The sequence below is a fragment of the Odocoileus virginianus genome, chromosome 1, assembly GCF_023699985.2.
Source record: "Odocoileus virginianus isolate 20LAN1187 ecotype Illinois chromosome 1, Ovbor_1.2, whole genome shotgun sequence".
Taxonomy (NCBI): Eukaryota; Metazoa; Chordata; class Mammalia; order Artiodactyla; family Cervidae; genus Odocoileus; species Odocoileus virginianus.
Genome location: NC_069674.1, coordinates 15,553,995 through 15,578,368, shown reverse-complemented (window position 1 = coordinate 15,578,368; position 24,374 = coordinate 15,553,995). Strand labels below are relative to the sequence as shown.

The window sequence follows — 24,374 nt, the reverse complement described above, 5'->3', positions numbered from 1 at the left end:
CCCAGGCAACCACTGACCTGCTTGTTGTCACAGTAGATTAATTTGGCCTGTTCAAGTATTTAATACAAATGCAGTCAATATGTATATATTGTTTTTAAGTTGGCTTCTTTGGCTCAGCATACAGATTTTGAAGTTAATAATCCATGTTGTCTCATGACATTGTCTACATTTTTCATGGCCATTCATCCTTAATCCACTGCAGTCTGGTTTCTCCCCTACTAGAAATGCCTTGCAAGTTTACAGATGACCTTCATCCACTAAACCCAATGGATCATTCCTTATCTTTCTGAGTTCTAAGGAGCATTTGCCACTATTAACCACTCCTTCCTTTTTCCTCTTGGCTTTCATGGTACATTTTATGTTTTCTTCTCACCCGAGCCATTTGTCTTCAGTGTCCTCTTGTGCACACCCCTTACATGTTGGTGCTTCTTGGGTGCAGACCTCGGCCCTTAACCTCACACTCTCTGTGCTTTCCCTGGTTGACCACCTCCATTCCAAGGCTTTGATTATCAGTGGGCTAACTCCAGCCCATGCCCCCCACCCCACTCAAGGTATAAAAACCTGTATGTCCAGTGGCCAGAAACCACCACTTAGAGGACTCAAAGGCATCTCAAGTTCAGTGCATCTAAAATGGAAGCTCCTCATTCCCCCATAAATCTCTCTGGCATTCCCTAACATTTTTACTCAGTCACTCAAGTCAGAAATCTGAGTTATTCTAGACTGCTTCCTTACCTTCACATCCTCAGTTAAATAATCACTAAGTTAGATTCTACCCTCTAAGAATTTTGAACCTCTATTGCTACTACCCTACTGCAGACATTATGTCTTGCATCTTTTCTCTGAACGTTTGCCCTAATTGGTCTCACTAAATCCAAATTACGCTCTTCAGTCAATTAATTTTCCATAATGTACAGATCTGAACTTGTCTCTCCAGCTTATAACCCTTCAAGCTAAACTTAACAAGGTCCTCTAGGATCTGGCCCTTGCTAAATCTCTTTATTTTTTATTTATTTTTTTACAAAAAGTAAATTATTAAGTTACCACTTCAGTCCTTACGTTGATGTGTTTACAAAAATATCAGTTTGAAATACATTATCGAAAGTGAATACACACAATATATAGAAAATAAAGATGCATGGTGCTGCAGACATATCAACCGACTTATCTTGATCTATTGCCCACTGCTGTAGACAAAATTTGACACAGATTCAGCATTACTGACACAGCAGTCAAAGTATCAGGGAGAGGGTTGCAAACTATGAGAAAAGTAGCTTAAAATTCTGGACCAAAAAAAAAAAACTCTGAACCACTCACCAAAAAATAAAAAATAATTGTTTATCTGGAAGCTAACCTTAGTATAATATTGAATTATCTACTACTGTCCATAGGAACAATTTGAAAATAAGAAAAGTGCCGGGGAACCTTCATTAAGTTTTTACTTTAAATATCTGATGATCACTCAAACATCCTAAGCCGTGAGGCAGGCCCTAAGACAGTAAGTTGTAAATAGTCTGAAATTAATAACTTAAGCGTGGTATGGTTAATATAGTACACACTGCATGAATATTTCAACCAACCTCTCAGGTGAGGTAATAATTAAAAGGTTTAAGTTTACAGTTTCAATTTCTGCCCAAAAGAGTGATTCAGTATTCAGCAATAGTGATGATATCCTATTATTGTAAATATGCTACTACTCTGAATTATACTTGATTAAATTCTATGTACATGTTCCACATTCCAAGTGCAAATTTTCAACGGTATGAGTTTATAATAAAAGCTGGGTTTGACAAATGCTTTCTGACTTCTGAAAGCAAATGATGAAAGCACTTCCTAAAAGTGAATAAACTAGATACAAGTAGGTGACCATTTCTTTTTTTCTTTACGTGTGATGAACTTCATGAAGCATCAATTCCCGAGGTATGTTTGTTTCTGAGCCATACAGCTTATACGCTCTTCTTTCAAAGGCAGTCACCATCTGCTTAACAACTTCATCGAAAAACAATGTGGCAAGCTGAGAGTGTAGAAGTGAGTGAAATTCAAAAGAAATTGAAAAATCCAAAGTACAAGTTCTTGGGTAGCCAGGAAGACCTGGGCTAAAATGCCAGTCTCCAAATGATTGAAGAGCTTCCTATCAGTACAGGATGCCTTTTCATTTCACCTGTACTGAAATGTGGTGAAATGTGGTTTCACCAAGGTTACTACTGATGTATAGTGCTCCAATACAGGTGGAAACCCAATTTCTAATCGTGTTTTGCAGTATCCAGATCTCCTTGATATTATATCTGACTCTTTACAAGGAACAAAATGCTTATAATCCTCCATTCCAGATACTACATCATACATTTCCTGCATAGAATAGCCTATAATTCTCCTTTCTGAATATTCTTTTCTTTTATTAATGGTGCAGCAATTTTGAAGAAGGTTCTTGCATGTATCTTCTTAGGCAAAACTGAGGTATGTAGTGGAAGAGTTCTGCTCATCAGTATACCACAGGAAGCTAAATAACTGACGTTCCTCGCAGGCACCCGCGCTGGAGCCGGGGCTCTGGCAGCTGCCGCCTGACTTCGGATGGCATCCCAAGACCACTTTTTTAAGGGCTCTTTGACCTGTCCGAGCTGCCATGATCATCTTATTGAAGCCGGCCGCCAGTAAGCCCAATAAATCTCTTTGGCTTCATCTCTCCCCTCTTTACATCTGACAGTCTAGCCATATAGAAATTCATTCAGTTCTAGAAGCCACGACTTTCTTTCAACATTCTGTTGTTCCATATGCATGGAAAGCTTTCTCCCAACTATCCCCCACTTCTCAGGCTAATTCCTATTCACTGTTTAGCTCTCAAGTTAAATTTTGCTTTCTTTTTTTCCTTCTTCCTTCAACAAGGTTTTTATTTTTTTGCACGTGCTGTGTGCCAACCAGGGCTTGAACCCTGGGCAATAACATTGAAAGCGACGAGTACTAACCACTGGACCGCTAAGGAATTCCCTCAACAAGCATTTTAAAATGCCTATTATGGGGCTGACTGTGGCTTCGATATTTTCTTTTCACTCTTTAAAACTTCTGTCTTTAATAGACTAATCAAGTAGCTCACTCAGTTCAGGTTTGGTTCTTGCTATTTCAGTCAGTTCAGTTGCTCAGTAGTGTCCAACTCTTTGGGACCCCGTGGACTGCAGCACACCAGGCCTTCCTGTCCATCACCAATTCCCAGAGTTCACTCAAACTCATGTCCAATGAATTGGTGATGCCATCCAACCATCTCATCCTCTGCCACCCCCTTCTCCTCCCACCTTCAATCTTTCTCAGCATTAGGGTCTTTTCAAATGAGTCATTCTTCGCATCAGGTGGCCAAAGTATTGGAGTTTCAGCTTCAACATCAGTCCTTCCAATGAATATTCAGGACTGATCTCCTTTAGGACAGACTGGTTGGATCTCCTTGCAGTCCAAGGGACTCCCAAGAGTCTTCTCCAACACCACAGTTCAAAAGCATCAATTCTTTGGCGCTCAGCTTTATAGTCCAACTCTCGCATCCATACATGACTATTGGAAAAACTATAGCTCTGACTAGACAGACCTTTGTTGGTAAAGTAACATCTCTAATGTCTTGCTATTTCTCCTCTCCATAAACTTCAAATGTTTATGAATTTTGACTAGACTGTTTCTGTCTGGTTTTGAGTCATTAGTACTTTGCTTTTCCTTTGTAATGGATAAATGTTCAAGACACAAATACAAACATAATGATAAGAACAAAAGGTTCTCACATACTAGGATTATGTGGGGTGGAAAAAAAGCAGTGTAGTTTTGAACTAAAGGCAGGCTAATCCAAGGCACTTTATGTTCGTAAGGTAAATTTTTAATCACTCAACTAAAAAGATATAATTTACACTGATTTTTTTTTTTTTTTTTTTTTTGGTGGGGGGGTCATGCTGCATGCAGGATCTTAGCGCAACCAGCAGTCTAACCAGTGCTCCCCTGTGGTGGAAGTACAGACTCTTAACCAACTGTATCACAAGGGAATTACCCCAGAATTTGAATTTTTTAACCTGTATTTAAATTAACAGGAACAGTTTATAAAATTTGTTATTAGGTAGGTACTCAAGATGAAAGAATCACTGCAATATTAATTTTACTATATAGCCTTTATTTACTAGTTTATAAATTACAATAAAATGAAGAGTTGTCCACTCTGGATGGCTAGCAAAATGTATGCTATTTAGGTTGGTGCAAAAGTAATTGTGGTTTTGGACCATGAATTTTAAATCATTATAACTAGACTCAAACACATCTTTATTAACCAAAATAGGAACCATTACAATCAACATATTTTTGCCAATAAGAAATAAGTTTGTTTATTCCTGTGGCATAAAAATCCATGCTTCGGGATCCTATGAACTCCTGGAAAGCATTTTCTGCCTCCTGCTGGTTGTGGAAGTATTTTCCCTGCAAAAATTTGTTGAGATGCTTGAAGAAGTGGTAGTTGGTTGGCGAGAGGTCAGGTGAATATGGCGGATGAGGCAAAACTTCGTATCCCAATTCGTTCAACTTCTCAAGCATTGGTTGTGCGATGTGCAGTTGGGCATTCTTGTGGAGAAGAACTGGGACCTTTCTGTTGACCAATGCCAGCTGCAGGCATTGCAGTTTCTGGTGCATCTTATCAATTTGCTGAACATACTTCTCAGGTGTAATGGTGTCCCAGAGATTCAAAAAGCTGCAGTGGATCAGACTGGCAGCAGACCACCAAACAGTGACCATGACCTTTTTTTGGTGCAAGCTTTGCTTTGGGAAGTGCTTTGGAGCTTCTTCTCAGTCCAACCACTGAGCTGATTGTCATATAAAATCCACTTTTTGTCGCATGTCACAATCTGACCGAGAAATGGTTCGTTGCTATTGCGCAGTATAAGAGAAGATGACACTTCAAAATGATGTGGTTTTTTTTTTTTTTAATTTGCGGTCAGTTCATGAGGCACCCACTTATCGAGCTTTTTCACCTTTCCAATTTGCTTCGAATGCCAAATGACCATAGAATGGTCGATGCTGAGTTCTTCAGCAATTTCTTGTATAGTTCTAAGAAGTTTAGCTTTGATGATTGCTCTCAGTTGATCGTTATCAACTTCTGATGGCGAACCACTGCACTTCTCATCTTCAAGACTCTCATCTCCTTTGCAAAACTTCTTAAACCACCACTGCACTGTATGTTCGTCAGCAGTTCCTGGGCCAAATTTGTTAATGTTTCAGAGTTGTCGCTGCTGCTTTATGACTCGAATAAGAAAATTGCTTGAATTTACTTTTTGTCTAACATCATTTCCTAGTCTAAAATAAATATAAAATAAACAGCAAGTAATAAGTCATTAGCAAACAGCAAAGCAAGAAATGTGCATTAAAATGAAGTATAATATAACCACATTTAAGAAAGTATTCCAATATCAAACAGCAAATTTCAACAATGAAAAAATGCAATTATTTTTGCACCAACCTTGTACCTATTCTGATTTTTAATTACCTAGCTGATGGCATGTATAGATTAAGAGTATATACTACTCTTGTAAGTTCCTGTTTCCTTATGACAACTTATTCCTAAAGGAATGGATATCATTGCTAGAATGTACACAAAGACATATTCACAGGTTTTGTTTTTTTGGATAAGAGTAATACAGTTACTAAATTTTAAAAATTAAAGAAGTTTACAAAGAGAACAAACTTCTAATTCTGTTAATGACAGTCTAGGTAATTTACATTAACACTTTGGTTGAACACAGCTAAAAACCATGGATGAAATATTTTAATTCTTAAAATCATTAAAGAGCTACTAAGATAAGTAGAAAACAGTAGGCCAACTCTTAGAAGACAAGAAACAAGAAAAGTGCAGCACACAAAGGCATATTTTTGGCCTCAGGGCATTTGCCAATTTAGTAGCAATAGCTTCAGTTTTGAAATTAACTTGCACTTTTGGTGGGATCATAGAGGTTAGGGAGGCAAAAGACAAAGTCTCTGGCCCACCAAGGTGAGCACTCTAAGAAACCCATACTCACTTTAAACTAGCACTCTGGAATTCACTCTCAAGGGTGAACTGGAAATAAAAAAGTCCTTGTCAGCCTTTCAAACCAGATTTTTGCCATTTTGGTGTCAAGAGAAATTAAAGCACTGAATTTGTATTATGATCTTTGACATGTATTTCAAATTACTATCAGAAAAAAAATAAAAATCCTCTTTGGAGAAAGACAGCATTATATCCTACACATATGTTTTCAAGTACATGTTCAGCAGACAAAGATAATCAGATACATAAGAAAACAAGACCCCAAAAGGGAAATCCAGGAGAAATAACAGACACAGAACCATAGAAAACTTCAGATATTATAATCGGCAAACTCAGATTACAAAACAATTATGATCACTGGGTCAAATAATAGCCAACCTTGGGAATTTAATCAAGGAACCAGAAACCATAAAAAATGACTTAGATTTGAAAAACAACTAAATAAAAATTCTATAACTGAAAAAATAAATAAATCATTTGATAGGTTTAACAGCAGACTAGATACAGCTGAAGGGAGGTTAGTGAACAATAAAATTCGTCAGGGAAAAAAGCATCAAGAAGGTAGCTTAGCACAACAAGGTGGAAAATGCAAAGAGAATAAAGAGATATAGAGGAAACAATGAAAACTTGATTTGGAGGTTCAGAAGTTGATGAATGACCGTATTCAAGAATAGCTAAAAATTTTCCTGAAATTGATTTTAAAAAAAAGATGTTACTCCACAGTTTCTAAAAGCTCAATGAATCACAGGCAGAATAAAAATAAATCCAAACCCAGATACAGTAAGCTGCAGAAAAATACATGCAAAAAGAACACAATTTGAAAGCAGACAGCCCAGCTTTCTTCAAAGGAATGACAGACTGAGAACTGCCTTCCCAGGAGAAAGAAAGGCAGCAGAATGATAGCGTCTATGTGCCAAAAGAAAGTAACTTTCAACCTAGAATATCCATCTAGAATTGAGAAAGGCAAGATAAAGGTCTTTTCAGATCAACAAAAATGGCAGAGTTCTCTACTAGCAAGCCAATACGAAAGCAAACCCTGAGGCAGGTCAGCAAGTGTCCAGAAAGAGCTAGACAGTAAATATTTCAGTCTTCCAGGCCATAGGGTATGGTATCTGCCAACCACTTAACTCTGTTATTGTAGTCTAAAGAAACTGTAGACAGTTAACAAATGAACAGCCTGGCAGTATTCCAATGAACCTAGTCACAAAAATTGGCAATGGCCTGGATTTGATGAGTGAATTGTATATTGCTGACTCCTGTCCTAAAGTTTAAACATCAGACAAAAGGGAAATGATCCCAGGTGGAAAGGCAGAGATTCCAGAAAGAAAGAAAAAGTGGTAAATAAACAAACATTGATATGAAATTTTGTTTTAAAAAGCCATAATGAACTGGGAATTCCCAGATGGCCCAGTGGTTAAGACTCTACCCTTTCACTGCTGCGGGCCCAGGTTCAGTCCCTAATCGGGGAGCTAAGATCCTGCAAGCTCTGGGGTGCAGCCTAAAAAAGAAAAGAGAAAAAACAAACAAAAAATCTAAATCATATGACTAACATGTGCAGTTATCTTGGGAAGAGGTTTAAATGGAGTTAGTTTTTTTGGTTCTCTGTATTATCTCTCTGGGTGAAGTGTAAAGGCATTGATTAGACTTTAATACATTAAAAATGCCCCTTTATAACTTCTAGAGTAACTGCTAAAAGAATAAAAAGACTAAAATTTCCAAACTACGAGAAGGGGAAAAAATGAAATGATTAAAAGGCAGACAAGAAACGAGAGAAAATTAAACTAAAACAGGTGAGATAGACAAGAGCTTTAAACTCAAGGATGTATGTAATTACATGAATATAAGTGAGTAAATGCTTCGATTAAAAGGCAGTGGATATCAGATTATTAAGACAAAAACTATGTTTTCTGAAAATAGGAGATTTATCTAAAATGTGAGCAATCAGAAAGGTAGAAAGTAAGCGAGAGATAAGAACTAAACTCTCTTCACTAACACAAACTATTTCAATATTTTAGTACATTTTCCTCTTAAGGATGGCGTGCTGTAGTCCATGGGGTCGTAGAGTGGGACACGACTCAACGACTGAACTGAAGGATACTGTACATGTAATAGTGTTAGTTGTTCAGTCATGTCCCACTCTGCGACCTCATGCGCCACCGGGGACGGCCATATATAATAGTGCATTTCTCTCACACGTATTAATTTGTAAATTTTTCTTTTACTGTAAATAGTTTCCAAAGGATGATATTCCACGTATTTGGCGTTGTTTGAATTTTCAACTCTCTGAATAACTGGTAGGAAACTATCTTTTCAGTTACTAAATACTGCGATGATTCTGAGATAGACCCAATATGCTTTTTTTTTTTTTTCCATTTATTTTTATTAGTTGGAGGCTAATTACTTTACAGTATTGTAGTGGTTTTTGCCATACATTGACATGAATCAGCCATGGATTTACAAGTATTCCCCATCCCGATCCCCCCTCCCACCTCCCTCTCCACCCGATTCCTCTGGGTCTTCCCAGTGCACCAGGCCCGAGCACTTGTCTCATGCATCCAGCCTGGGCTAGTGATCTGTTTCACCCTAAATAATATACATGTTTCGATGCTGTTCTCTCGAAACATCCCACCCTCGCCTTCTCCCACAGAGTCCAAAATTCTCTTCTGCACATCTGTGTCTCTTTTTCTGTTTTGCATATAGGGTTATCGTTACCATCTTTCTAAATTCCATATATATGCGTTAGTATACTGTATTGGTCTTTATCTTTCTGGCTTACTTCACCAATATGCTTTTAAAGGGATCTTTGGGGACTTCCCTGGCGGTGGGGCCAATGGTTAATTATCAGTCTTCCCTCCCAAGCCGCACGGAGGGCCGAATAAAAAGGGTGTGGTGGGGGGCACCTTGAGGCTACAATTGCTATTTCGTGTACATTTTTAATTGATCTTGCTAATAAAGTTCAAAGGCAATGTATATAACATTTTAATGCAACAAAAATTTTCACCATCATTTCCTTTCAAAGTACCTGTGTCTCCTCTTAAGGAATTATTATTTTACAATAAAGGTTAAAACAAGGCTCCGGGATAGGTATTTTCTGTGAGCTCATTTAGTCCTCACATACGTATAGCTTCATCGGAGGTTGAGATTTAATTAAAAAAATCACTGAAGGTCCCACAGTTAGGAATCCGTCCACCTACGTCTGAAACGCAGGGTGATGGCTAAGCTAACCCAACCCACCGGCTTTCTTTTCCATTGTCAAAGCTGCTGATGTATCAAAAAGGCCTCATCCTTCAAATTTAGCTGTCAAGTAGGAAAAAAAATTCTCTACAAGATGACCTCCTTTCCTTTCCTAGAATACTGCTTTTTATAGCTTCTAATTTAGGCTAACAGCTTCCTGCTATATAAGTAACGATGATAAATCCGAATGGGTTGGATGGCCTGTGCTCCTAGTGTATTAATTTCAGGCGTTATTTCCTGAACCTAACTTATAACAGTCCAGTTGGGCGGCTTAAAGCCTCTCTGCATACGACCCAGCTGTCAGATCTCCAGGGCTTCTTTCGTAGAGAGTCGGGTCACAATGAGAAAAGGGTTGAGCCTAAATGATTACAGGCCCCTGGGTCTGTGAAAACGAGTTAATTGGTCAGGTCAGTGAGTATTGTCAGGAATACGCCCATAATAGCTACTAACGCTGCTAAATTCCGTCGAAATGCCAGATACGGTTTCTACTTACTTTCGACTCTGGCTAACCCTCTGGCCCACTGGCTAACTTGGGTTTGGCTCGCCAGCAGACAGTGCGGCGAAGCCCTAGCGGACCCGCAGCCGGGAGAGCGAGGTTTCGCGCCCGGGGCGGATCCGGTTTGAGGCACCCGAGTCTCGCGAGATCTGGAGGCAGGGGCGGGAGAGGCCGGCGTGCACGCGCCCGACAGACGTTAGGGTGGAACCCCCGCCCCGTGCGGGGCGGGCGGAGCGAATACAGTTAGACGCCAGTTGGTGGAGCCCCCGCGGGAAACGACCAAGCGCGAGGAGCGTGCGCGCTCACGTCGCGGCGACGGTGGCGGCGAGCGGCGTCAGAACTTGAAGGGGGGGGCTGACGTCTTCTGGCGGGTGGCGGTGTTGGAGACGAGAGCTTGCTTAGTCGGTATTGCTTCCGTCCCAGAAACCGACGGAAAGAGAGGGAACGAGGGTCGCTTTCGGGGGCTGCTGACTTCCACGTACGCGTCGTCGTGAGGAGCCGCAGCCCGGACTCTCCTGCAACCCCTCCGGCTTCCTTTCCGCACGTCTCGAGGCAGCGGCGGCAGAGACAAGCGTCTCAGCTCCCCCCACCCCTTCCCCTGTCCCCCCGGCCCGAAAGGGCCCTTTTTGCGCCCCACCCCCGCCCGCCCGCTACGCCGCCGCCATGTCGGCGCAGGCCCAGATGCGCGCGATGCTGGACCAGTTGATGGGCACCTCCCGGGACGGTAAGTCTCTGCCAGTGCCCTGGGGGTGGGGGAAGGGATGGGGAAGGCGAGGGGAAGGGGCTCCGCGGGCGCACCTGGGCTTGTGTGTGTGGCTGAGTAAGGGGCTCCCAGATTGGTAACACGAGGTCCCGGCTCCCGTCCCATCCAATGAGGGCTGGGCAGGCGGGCCCGGGGGGCGGCGACCGAGCGGATTGGCGGGAACTGCTGCCAATGGGGTCAGGCGGGGCCTGGAGCCTGAAAGGAGAGTTTGAGCTCCGAGTGTTGACTTGGCTGGGACGGGAGAGCCCACGTCTCTCATGCGTAGTCGGGCGGCCTGCCTTGTCGCTGGTTAGGTACCTACGGACCGCTAAGGCCTCCGCCCCCTGAACTAATTCCTTAACCCAGAGCTGTGGGATCAGCCCTCGCCGCCGCCCTGCGGAGTATCCTGAGAGAAATGGTCCCCACCCTCCACCCCTTTACCTGGGTCCGGAGAAAATCTTTCCTAGAATCCAGTCCCAGAGATGAAACCACCATTCTTATGGGAAAATCTGACCCAAACCATGGTTTCTTCAAGCGGGTGTGTTTGGCCCATTTTGTGAAAAGAATGTTAACGGCCTGTTTTTTCCGAGAGACCTCCATTTTGTTAGACAATTTAATAGAAGCTTTGTTCAGTAAATATTGACGAACTTTGCATGTGCCCCGAATAGAACCATTTTGAAAATGTGGTGCCCAGTGAAGTAGAATTGAGGGAAACAACGATGCTTTTAGGCGCTTAGGTTAGTGTTTGTACAAAGAACCACTAATGACTGGATATCTTTTTGTCATAGAGGATTTCTAGGTAAGATGAAATGCTGTTGCTTTTTTGATGATGGTAATTAGTAATATATTCTTTGAAATTCGAGTGAAGCCCATGCTAATATGGAGGAAGGGTCTAGTCCACTACTTTGTTAGAAACAAAGCCAATACTTGCTCATTTTTGTATGTTGCTTGTTCAGGCAAATAGTTTCTTAGCCATTAAACCAATACTTTTTTCTTGACAAGTTACTTAAGTTGTTTGATGTAAGAGAAAAGGCACACTTAACTTTTGAGCAGTCGCTGTTAGAATTTCCTTGAGTGCTTTGCAGCAAAATGTGAGTAGATTTAAAATATTTTATTGAATTCAAATGTTTTTAGCAGTACATAATTTGCATGGTTTATCAGTGTTCATAATTCAGTTTTAATAAAAACCCATATTTGGAACTTTTCTTCTCAGAACGTATAGAAAAGTAGGTGTAGATCGCAAACCTACTTGTGGTTGTGTATAGAGAAGAGGAAGATTGGGAAGGAAATGGATTTTATTTATGTAGTAAACCCTTGAAAGTTGACATTAATTAAAAATGCCACTGGAGAAACTTCTATCAGTTAACATTTTTCACTTTTAGGTTAGAGTGGTTTTTATAACTGTAGCGTTTAACATTGCTCCTTTTCCATTTTGAAGATGGTATTGAGAAGGGGCTTAATTCAAGATTTTAACTAACAGAATAACTAATCTTCGTAGTAAAATTATAGAAATCGTTTTACTTAAGACATAGTTTACACGATCCTATTAATCCTAGTTGGATGCCATTTTTGGTACCTTCCTCATGGATTTAGTTTCCTAATTTTACTGGGAGGGCAGTTGGATCAAAGCAACTATTACCACCTGATAAATTTCCAAACTAGACTGCAATCTACTATTGTAAAACTGAATTAAAATATATGTGTGTGTGTGTGTACTCACACACATATATACATACATACATATTTTTCCTATGTGTGTAATCCGCAGAAACTTGCGTTTCTTAAAATCCACTCTGCTTTGTATACAGATAAATTTATATTTTTATGTGTCTGTTACTGGATTTTTTTTTTGCCTCCAGACTAAGAGGATTTACCAATGAACTCATGTTTACAAGTCCATGATATTATTTTAGCTGAAATGACTGGATTTTCACTGCTGTGTTGGGCTAGAAGTAAGAAACATACTACTTTCAAGGAGAATGTTTTTTAGATACCCAGATTAGTTCTTTTATGTATATAGGAATCAGAGCATACTTTTCCTTCTTACCACATAGTTAGTGAGTTTATATACTCATCTTATCCAGGACCTTCAAATAATTAGGATTTTTTTTTTAAGTGTTCAGTCAACTTTTAAGTTATCCAGGGATAGGGAATATGGATGCCTTCCTGAATAACGCCATGTAATTTGAAATTATATAATGGGAAGCTTTGTGTTGGACACAGGAACAGTTTAAGGGAATGGTTACTAAGAAGTGGAAGTGGGGTCCAAGGGGTGGGAGAGAGATGGAAAAGGTAGGTAGGAGAGTATTTAAAGCAGCTGTGTCCAGTTTTTTTTTTTTTTTTTTTAACCCCAGAGACTGACTCTAAAGCAGCCACTGCCTTTTTGTCAGGGTGGCAGTAACCCCCCTCTGCCCTTAGAGTGCTGTTTGTGAGGGAGTCTGAAGTGGTGCAGGGAGCCAGGGCACCTGTACCTCCTTTGCCCCTCTAAGGAGAATTTATTTCCTCTTTCCCACCCCCCCAAATCAGAATTTTCAATTAGTTCTTTTTAAACTCCTTGGAGATTTGGCTGTTAAATGTAACTTGGAATTACTTAAATCAGTTAATCTTGTAGATGACCAAAACTTTACTGAAATTCTCAGAAGAGGGACTTTTAGTAGGGAAAAGGCGAGGTAATTTTGGATCACTGGGCACTTCCAGAAAGGACAGTCCTGGGTGAGTGGTGGAAGTGGGAGGCTTTGAACAACCAGAGGGCAGCATGATCATGCTGGGAGGCTGGGCAGGGGGATGACCAGGAGGTGGGAGAGGAATGCATAAGGGAAGTGGGAGGGCCAAAGACAAACTTTGCCTTCTTTGCAATTTTGCCTAGGGCCCTGGTGGTGGCAACCGCCTGTGTGCCACTGAAAATCGTGCCGATGCCTGGCATACTGCATAAATGGAAGCAGGGTACCGCGTGAGTTGAAACATTGGTCACACTATATAAAGTTTGTATATGTGAATCAGTGTAACTCATACCCATGTAACTGGGGGTCTGACTGTATTTGGATTTTTCTGATAAGGCATCATGGGCTAAGAAAAAGAGCACTGGGCTGAGACTCAGGAGACCTGGTTTCTAGCCCCAGCTGTACCTCTAATTGTAACCTTGGGTAAGTCACTTAACCTTTTTTGCCTCAAGTTAAATCTATACTTTGTTAAATGAGAAGCCAAGTAATTTCTTATGTTATCCTCAAAAATGTTGACAAATAAGTATATTTTAAATTTTTTAAAAGGAAGAAACCATAGGTAGATATTAGTATCTTAAGATACATTAAATTTTATAAATACTTTGTTTTAGTTGTTAGCAGTAACAGAAAAGAGAGGGATAATTTGTTTTCCCCAACATATTCCATTCAAAAAGGAGAAGCGACACAGGAAAAGTCAAACAGCGAGCGGTTCAGTTGAATTGTTTGTGTGATGATTGGAGGAACCTAGTGTCCTCACACAGACTAGTCATTTTTGTTGTGTTGGTTTAATTGAAAGGATGTCCCTTAGCTAAAGCCCTTTTGCCAGCAAGTATGGTTTAGTTATGAGAGGTCTCTAGTCCTGACCCCAGAAAGGTCTTGCAAGATTTGAGGGATAGGAGTTAAACAAAATTGAGGGTGTATATTTAGATTACTTTCTAAGTTTAGCAAGTAGGGAAGTTACAGAAGGTAGTTCTAAGGATTCCATACCTTTTAAATTGCTTATAACTCTTAAATGGGAACAGAGTCCATCTCTGAAAGGTTATACCAGGCCAGAAATAGCAATCTGCCCTCAAAAACAACCAGTAGACTGTAGGGCTCAGAATATAGATTAGAATTTTACAGCATCATTTGTTGTCCATTATGGTTAGGGAATGTACAGGGCAAGTTAAAGCTTTCAGGTAATTTTAGCTGTTTTGGATGATAATCTTTCTGAACCTATGATGTACTTTCTCAGTTAACAGAGTACATTAACCATAATTAAATGTTTTTGCTGATCATTTATATTGTACGATGGTTGTATCTTACAGGATGTAAAGTTAAAGGGAAATGCACCCTAGGAGATAATCAGGAAAATGCAGTTCAGAAAATCAGTTACTTGTTCCTGGTACTAGTGATACATAACTGTTGAACCTATAGGACAGTATAACCATGCTGCTTTTCTTCAAAATAAATATTGAATCAAAGATTGTAGTGTTCTCGTCAGTGGATTTTCTTCATAAAATCACCTTGACTGTAATCTGTGTTCCTTGAGTTGTCATCAACATTGAGAGCATTTTCTCCTCATTTTCTCTCATTAACGTAATGGATCATTTATTTCTTGGTCAGTTGTAAATCATTCTTCTATTCCACTTGGATTATTCATTTTAAGTGAAGGAGGCATAGCCTTTAATGTGTAAGCACGCATTTTTAAAAATATTAATGGGATATATCTAATTCTAGAGCTTGTGAATTCTTTTGATATTTTAAGAAAATTTAACAAACATTAAATAGTTAAACATAAAGTTAAACAGTTTTAGTAAACATAGGATTTTATCAGAGGTCCAAGCATATCAAAACACTGAAAACTGTTAACACCCACATAGTGAATTCATTTAAAAAAAACTAGTTTTGAACTCTGAATGATATTTCTGACTACAGTACAACTCAGAAAACAATGATAGTATCCACCTCCTACAACTCTGCATTGTTCTTGGATTTTCTACAGTTTAGCTCTCCTCAAGGAAACCTGTGTTTGAGACATTCTTTGCTTCGGGTAAAAGAAAAAAGCCAAAGAAATCATTTTGTCTATCAGTGCATAAGCTTTATAAGCAGCAAGTAAATACTTTGATTTGGTTTGATTAAGATGTCATATAGGAATAAATGGTGAGCTCCATCTTTAAGATGGGTTAAAAAAAAAAAAAAGATGGGTAGCAGGAAGTTAAAGGCAAGTAAGCTGTCATGGATGTGGGTGAGGGTTAGTGAGTCAATGTTCAGTACCAGGTGGTTCATATAAACATTAAACATTGGAGTTGCTAGGGGATTCAGGCAAATTCAGGGTTGCAAGGATAGGCAGAGGGCTTAAAACTGTGGGCAAGGCTAAATAAATGAGACAGGTACTCTTCAAGAATGGAATTCCAGGAAGGTGCTTGAAATGGACAGAATCCTAAAAGCCCAGGACTGTTAGTATATTCATTGAGGACACATACATGACTGTACTACCCAACTTAATAATCAATGTATGGCAGAATTGTAGGTAAGAAGATGAAGAAAGTTGGAACATTTTGCTGAAGAGTGAGGGAGTGGGAGGAAGGGTAAGTTTATGACAGGAATCTTATGGATTCAGCACCTGCAAAAGTCTTTCTGTTCCTTTCCAGTTTAAGTTCTCATACACTAGCAGCTGCTAGGATAGAAATTAGAAGGCAAGGCCTTTTGATCGTTTAATCAGTTATGTAAGATTATTGAGGATGTAGAGAAAAGTAGTTCATAAAAACTCTGAAATTAGCTACAGTTTTGTGTTTTAACTAAGTAGCTTAAGACTTGAAAAGTCAAAGTCATTAGAAGAAAATAACATGTAACTCAGTCAGCTGAATAAATGTTACATTTTGCTGTTTAGCATGGGCTAGAGAAAGGAGTCTTTAAAACTTTTTTCTTAAAAAAGCACTCACTAGATACTGATCCTTATGTTCTAATTTAGTTGTGAACCATGTGCAATGATGTTTGACCTCTGTGATTCTACATGAAAAGAATTTAACCAGCTGCCCTTGCTGAATCTTTTGTCATGTCTCCTGAATGCATGGTAAATTGATTTGTTTTTATTTTCTTGAGACCTCAGTTTTCTGCAGACATCAGTTTTCTCTTTCGTAGTTAAACTTTACAAAGCTTTTCTTTTCAATAAAATTGGTTAGATGTTTATGTATAGCATCTATAGTGTATGTACCTTGCTGTTTGGCGGCTTCTATATTCTGTCCTACTGCTATGTTAAACATTATACTCTTCTCTGTCTCTTGAGGGTGTGTTTTAGATCAGGGTTGGCACTATGGCCCACTCGCTTTTTGTAAATAAAGTTTTGTTGGAACACAGTTGTGCCCATTTGTGTATATATGGTCTATGGCTGCTTTGCTTTGCAGCGGAGATATATAGCTGGTAAGTTTAAAGTATTTGCCATCTGGACCTTTAAGAAAAGCATGTTGACCATTGTTCTGGATCAGTGTTGCTCAAAAGTGTGGTGCCTGATCAACCTTAGCATCACCTGGGAACTTCTTAGAAATACAGATTCTTGGACCTGCCACTCCAGGCCTACCAAATTAGAAGTTCTGGGGTTGGGTGCAAGCCATTTGTGTTTTAAGAAGCCTTCCGTGTGACTCTGATGCACACTGGAAGTTTGAGAAACCCTGTTCTAGATAAATGTTTCTCAAATGTTAGTCACATACATCACTTGACCATTTTTTACCCTGTTTTAACATTTTTAATTGTCAACTCACTTTCTGAAGATTTAAGTTAACTTTAAAGTGAAAGTTTATGTCACCAGAAAAATAAATACAGTGAAAACAACATGGTGTTATAAGAGAAAACTAGATTCTGTTGTCATTTACCTGTGCTGAAAATTAGAGCTCGTTACATGTATTAATTAAACACATACTAGGCAGTAAGTGGTAACTTTTTTCTTGACTTAATCATGATATATAATCACTACTAAGTGATAGAGTGGTGTTCAAAATGTTATGCTGGTGAAATTATGTGACAGCTAAAATCACTTTTTGTACAAATTCCATACTTTAGAAAATGCTGTTCTAGTTCCTTACATGGAAGGAAAGCTGTTTGAACTGTACATATCTAAGCCCCTAAGTAGAAATGACTTTTCCTTAGAAATAGAAATACACACCCATAAGATGGAACGATATAGAAGTCCCTAGAGAGGTCCATTCAGACTTCTAGGATGAAATTGGCTATTTAGCTTGATCTTACCTCTCCATTAATGTTCCGGTCTGTGGTGGTCGGTATTTCTGCAGGATTTCACCAACCGGTTTCACAGTGGGATTGTGAAAAGGTGCTGGCTGTTTGTCAAAGAAAACTCATGGACTAGAAACTGGGGAGAAGTGCTATGATTCTGCATTATGGGCAGGGAACTGTTAGAGCATGCCTACTAAGGAACAGTTGATTCCCCTCAGATTTTAGAAACCATGTATTTTCAGAAATTCTGGTATGAGAATAAATAAAATGATTTAATTTGCCTCATAGTATTACAGGGAATACTTCCCCAGAGATAGTATTCTGATACCGGCTGATGTGTTTTAGGATGTAGTAATTGTTGGTGCAGCTAGAACCTGAATATCCCTAGGTTGCTGGGTTGCTTCAGATTTTTCTTGCTTTCTTTTTCTTAGAGATTATGGACATATTTGCTGCTTTTATCATTTGACTCTGCAATAAACTAGTGACATAAAACTCTGACCCTAGATGGACTGAAAGTCTAGTAGGGAGTGAAGATGTACAGTGAGTGATAAATTCTGTATGCTGATTACATATTTAGATATCTAATTTTGAAAAAATGTTAAAAATAAAAAAGACTGCCAAACATCTCTTAAGACTGAACAAATGTTTTGTAAGTTTCCCTTAAAAAAAAAAAAAAAAAAAGTGTTACAAATGAAGTCTCTTAGGTTCTCCTTCACTGTTTTAGTCCTTTCCCCCAAAGGCATTTTTTGTGAATATGTCAGTGAATTTTCTTCTGTGTTGTTTCAGTACTTACAAGGCTCAGTCTCCTTCATGCTAATCTGTTTTTTCATTTTAAATTCCTTTATCATTGAGTTGTCTGTCACTTCTGTCCTTTGATATTCTCATTTCTTTTCCATTTTTGTTTCTTTACTTTGTTTTATATTTGGGGAGGCTCCGCTTAGCTTTTATAGCAATCACCAACCATTGAAAACTTGCCTCATTAATAGACAGATCTGCCAAATACTTTTTCTTCTGCTCTTTTCAGCTATTTCTTCATAGCCAGAGATAGCTTTTGTTACTTCTAATTTTGTGTATAAAACATTGTGGATGATAGAAGGCACCAGATAGCCAGAGTATGAGTGTTACTGTGTCAGAATTGCAGCTCTGCAAGTAAGCATCAAAATATAAAATATAGCAGGCTACAACTTTTCAATAATTGACTTCCCTTAATGGCATATACCATAAAACAAAGTATATGTAATCCACTTTTAGGACTACATTTGTGGATAACTATTTATTCAAGACACACTTCTAATGTGTGCCTTAGATCTAAGAGGAGCAACATGTTGATTTCCTAAAGCATACATCTCCTGGCGGAAGTGTGATGGCTCTGACCCCTGCCAGTGGCCAAGACTCTGCTTTATAATGAGAGAAAACAGGATTGTGGCAAGGGGTAGGATAGAATTCTTGGAATGCAGCTACTTTAGTATTTATTTTTGAACATTTCCTTTACCATTCTTTTAGCTCTTAAAGACCCTAAGCTTTTTTTCCTGTTACAAGGCTGTTTCTCTGTTTCATTCCTTACAATATTTTTATATGGATTTTCACAGACAAATAGACTGGAAATTTTGAAAAATTATTTTAGCATTATTTGTCTTTGATATTCAGCAAGAACAAACTTGTCTTGGAAATTTCTTCCACAGTGGGCATTGCATTTTAAAAATGGGCTTGTCATGGGGACTATGATGGTGAGGGTGATACAAGTACCTATTTGTAATGATAAACCATATGAAAGAATTAGGAGGGCTAGCCTTTTAATACCCTTATTTTTTGGAATTTTCTGGGGTAAAGGAAAGCCTCTACTAGTACTCAGTGTGATTTCCTAAGTTCTGTTAGAAATGACTTGATACTACATTTGGACGGGAAAATGCCCTCATTAGTTTTTCCTTCTGCCATCTTTGAGTATTTTTTCTTTCCTTTCCTTATATAATAAATATGTTCCTGGAAAGTTTCATATGTACCAGGTCATATTAAATATTTTCAAAGCATCAATGATCATTATTTTAAGACCTGGTAGTGAATGCTTTCATAAAATGAACTTATACTTTGTAGTGTATAAATATATGATGAATTAAACAGTGTATTTATTAACAAGGTAAATGGAGTAATGAGTGTTTTCTTTGAAGATTATTTTAAAAGCATTCTTATAGGTGCGCTTTAGGCTAAATTTAGGCTATAGATGAGCTTCAGGCTAAAGGAACAACAAAGGTAGGTGGGAGAAGTTAGGGGAGTTGGTGAGACTGATGGAGAAAGCTGTAAAAGGGTCAACGTTGTTCTTTACTGTAATAGTTACTGTGCAGCAGTAGCTGTTGGTTCCACAAGAAGACCTAAGAGTTTCACAAAAACATGAAGATGAGTGTTTACTAGCACAGGACAGGTCTCTTCCTGCTCTGTACTAGATGAGAAATTGGTCTTTATATAGTTTCCACGTTCTGCGGACTCATAGCTTATGTTGTAAGAAATGGTAATAAGAAGGTGGAACATTTGGAGATTTGAGGGCACGGGAAATAAGAAACTTTAAGCTTAAAGAAATTTAAAGCTTATTCACCGCTCTTTCTAGCTCTGGCTTTTCTTTCACTGAAAGAGTATGGCATTTATTCCAGAGGGAGTAAGCCTACCCTGCCCCAGCCAACAGAGACACAGGGCCCCAACAAGTATACCTGTGGGGAGGGGAAGGATTTGATTGTCACATCAGAGAACGTGGGAGAGCTTTTCCCCTCTTGGCCCCGTTTCTAAACTAGGATGCTTCTGTTTGCTTTGTGTGCTGTTGAGTTTTCCCTCTGTTTTCTCTAAGCTAAGCTTTAAGCTAATTCTGTACAAAAGAAATACTAATTAGTTGTTTTTATAAATTGCTTGCCATTAATGCCTGATAAAATGCAGTAAAATAAGGATTCTGCATACCATTATATATGTCAAATATTACAAACTTTAAGGTTCTTTTGAAATTACAATACTAAACTCAGTTCACTTTTGCTTAGCCTTCACAGTTGTTGATCACATAGCATGGTCATCCACTCACAGCTTAAAAAAATACAGGGAGCATCGGAGAGAATGGGTAAAGTAAAATTTTGATGTTTTTAAAAATAGCACCTAAATCTATGAAAATTGATTTGATTTATTGTTTGTATGGGAGGGAGAGGGTGGTTGGCACTGGAAGGGAGGGGGTGGATATTGGGGAAATAGCATGCACCATGTAAAATGATGTTAGATACCATATAGGCTAAAATTTTAAGTGTTACTACTGCAGTTTAAATGCAAGTCTATTTCAGAAGAGGCAGGACCATACAGTGGCAATGTTGGGATTTACAGTGGGCCTAGCTTTTTCTCCCTACAGATTGAAGGGGATTTTGAGAATAGCAGCTTTTGAGTAGTTTGGACAGAAGTCACCTTTTTAGAGTGACCTGTCCATATTCCCTGAGTGAAGCTGCTTTGGTAGCACCTCAGGTTCCATTAATGTTACTGAGGAACATTGTTTAAGAGGAACAACGTGCATTCTAGTTTTTATTGTACACCTGTGACTTAGTTGTTCCCAAATATAGGTTAGGATTCATGAAGCCCTTGAGGGGGTTGAGGAACAGAGAGAGGTTACTCTGAAGTTAGTTGTTTGGTAGAAAAAATAGAAATTTTGGTGCTTCCTTTCAAATGAAGAACATTTTTTCTTTCAGAATTCTAAATCAAGGTTTTAATCTCAATCCTTACCATTGTAGTTATTTACAAACCCTAATTAATTAGCATTGTGGAAGTTATAGAGAAGAGAGTCTGCCATGTTTTTATGGGTAGGGCATTTTGTTGTAAATTGTGTTAACTGCCTTATTATTTTTAAGCTTTTTCTTTGTTTACACATGTAAAATCTGGGGGAAGAAATTAAAGAAACAAGGTTTTACCCTAAAAATATTCTTGCCTCAACTTTGCTGTTCCCCTACGTGAAACCATTTGCCAAAGCCAGATATGATTTCCCAAACCTTCCTGCCTTCCTTTGTCAAAGATGGTATGCCAGTTTGGAACGCTCTTCTTTGCCCATTCTTTTGGTCTAAGTCCTATCTTTCCTTCAAATAATGGCTTCTATCTATTGCACAAAGCCTCTAACCTCTTCAGTCCTTGTGGTCATTGTAGTCTTAGAATTCCTGAAGTACTCCTGTTTGATAGTATTCCATCCATTATAGACATTCATTTGGCACTTGGATCATGCCCTTTTTGTTGTTACTGTATTTAAATACCCTCTTTTCTCTAGGAAAGTGATGGGCTCCTTGAGGGTAGAGAGCTTGTCTTAATTAAATGCCTCTTTGTAAACCCATTGCCTGGCACAGAGGATATCTTCAGGAGTTGGCTTGATTCTTTGATTTGGATTCAGTATTAGTGTAATGGGGCAGTTGTTTAACTTAGGTTATTTTTATAGTGAATACATACCCAGAAACCCCAAAGATAAAGCACATTTGAAGTACATTTGATTAATAAAATAATTTCTTGTAAGGAGATTTGGTTCATATTTGTTCCTTATTAATTACAGCCCCTCTCCCCACCTTTGTTTTTCAGTGAGTGCTGTTTTACCTAGTTTACCTTTTGAAAAACATGGTTTGGGCCAGATATATTGACAGAAATCAAAATTGCTAGTATTTTTATTTTACAATTCTTTGATTAGTCAGATGATACTTTCATGGTATAAGCCCAAATAAATTTATTAAATACTACATGGTAATATAGCCAAATTAGAATGTTAAGCTTAAGGTCTCAAGTGAAATTTTAAAAATACCAGTAGAGAGATACTCAGTTCCTAATCCTTTTCATTTCTGTATCTCAAGTTATTAGGAATTTTATTATTTCTTTGTTCATAAAGATTACTGTGCAAGCTGATGTTTGATAACTGTGTTTATTGTGTTTGCTGCAGTTATCAAATAGAGCAGACATTTATATGCAGTGAAGAATTAATTAAAAATACTTTTTGGTGTTTATAGAAAGTGATACTTTTTTTTAGTATCCCCAAACTCATTTGGGATAATTTTAATTCATATTTGAAACTGTTTACATTTTATCTGATAGCAGTGTCTTCAAGGCACATATGTTAATATTGGATTTATGTTGTGATTTCTTACAAAATGCTTAACTAGTAAAACTTCTAAAATCTTAATTTTACTCTGAAGCTTGGCTTAAAATATTCTTGAGCCATTAGTTTGACAAAGCACTGAAACGATACTGCTGTTGCATTACTGAAAAGCTTAGATAATTGTGGCAGGAGACTTCTAGAATGTAAGTTTTTTCCCTCTTCAAAAATTTATGTTTAAATTTCTTAGCATAATTTGAGTACAGATTTAAGGTAAAATATTTTTTTCTTACATGTGAGGAAGCAAAAAGCCTCTAATAACGGCATTGCCATTCTGATGTGAGCTCATTGGAGTACCAGTCTGACATGAGCTTAAGGCCCTGATCAGTCTTGATGAAATTCACTTTATAAAAAATTTTTTTTCTAAAACCCAGTTGCCCCAGGGACCACTTTACAGAGCTCTAGCCTTGGACTTTTAGCTATGATCAGTCATATTCTTCTCCAGGTCAAAACACAGAAAACACCCCCCCACCAGCCCTGATTTTGTTCACTTTTGTTTTCATATACAAGAATCTTTACAGTCAACATGTACTTCTAGATGCTGTATTGAAATTGCTGGCAGAGTCTATTCTATACAAACTGAACAATCTGGCCCCTTGTTTTATTTGTAAAGGTTCAATGTATCTATGCCTGCCTACTTCAATCTGCAAGGGAGTGTCAGAAAGGCCCCGCATTCGCCGAGCCGTGAGTTATCACTAACTTTTCAGATGTGTTAATGAATGTGGAACAAAAAGCAGTTGTGTTTAAAAGGAAAAAAGGACCATCAAAATAACCTTTATTATAGTAGCAGGCGTGAACACTAAATGAATTACTCCAAATTGTGGTGTCAAAAATAACATACTTTAACTAGAGACTAGCCTCTAGAAAACCTATTGTTGAACTGCTCTGAAGCTGTTGTTTTAGCGATGTTACTGTTCTTAAAGTTTTATAAACCATGATTGCAAATTAATATGTTCTTTAAGTCTTTTTAACCAAGTTAAAACAATCTGAACAAAATCTTACCCCACCTAAAAATGATAGTATTTAATTGACTTTGAGTTAAGCTCTTTAAAATAATACCATGTGAAAGGGGTAAAGTTTTAACCTTTTTTGTTACTCACATGTGAAAAACAAATGAAACAGCTGAATCTCTTCCTCGATGAAAGTTTTAGTACAGTGTTATATATACAGTCTGTTTTGGTACCAACAGTTCTTGCTTCAGTAATTCACCAGTAGGTTTTCATTCATCAATGACTATGTCAATTTAAGGCTAAAAATAAAACATTTTCATTTCCTAGGGCTTAATCAGTCTCCTTAGAGGAAACCATCCTTAAGAGTTACCCCTTCCCAAAGAGATTTGAACCAAAAAAAATTCGTAACTAACATTTATTTTTTTGTTGTTGTTATTAGAGATAGTTACCTTTCTTTTTCTTAGATTCTTTCAAGTTTTGAGTAGATAGGCATATTTGACTAGCAGGTTGGAAGCTTCTGTTGCCTAGGAGGTGTATTGTGTTAAATGAAGACAGAATAAATTTAAATGTACCCAGTTTGGCCATTTATAGCACAGACTACCTAAAACTTGGAGGTATGGAACCTTTGGAGCCATTAAGTTAAATGTTTCATTTAGGCAATGTGCCTTTGTCTGACTGGTGTGTAAGTCCTTCTTCCAGGTTTGTACACTCTTAAACACGTCATTCTACCCTCTCTAACTCCTCCCAGCAGCAAAAGGGAGACACTTCAGCTGGAACAAAATAGTGGAAGAAATGGCGTCTGGGGTTCAGTGGGGATTCGCAGTGTGTATGCAATGTTTGCAAGATTACTTTTTA

At 38.4% G+C, this 24,374-nt stretch overlaps 1 protein-coding gene and 1 pseudogene across 15 annotated transcripts in view; one reads left to right on the top strand and one right to left on the bottom strand.

Moving 5' to 3' along the window:
* Window positions 1-9,910, bottom strand: LOC139034360 (coenzyme Q-binding protein COQ10 homolog B, mitochondrial pseudogene; annotated as a pseudogene).
* The window catches only part of LUC7L2 (LUC7 like 2, pre-mRNA splicing factor), a 61,810-nt gene continuing 40,041 nt past the window's right edge, over window positions 2,606-24,374 (top strand). For 3 of the 15 annotated variants that reach the window (XM_020913280.2, XM_070465080.1, XM_070465075.1), the window contains exons 1-2: window positions 10,618-10,817; window positions 23,183-23,253. In XM_020913280.2, the coding sequence (XP_020768939.2) occupies window positions 10,633-10,817; window positions 23,183-23,253 (256 nt within the window). In that variant the 5' untranslated portion in view covers window positions 10,618-10,632. The other 12 variants (XM_070465083.1, XM_070465098.1, XM_020913285.2 and 9 more) reach the window with 12 other exon arrangements.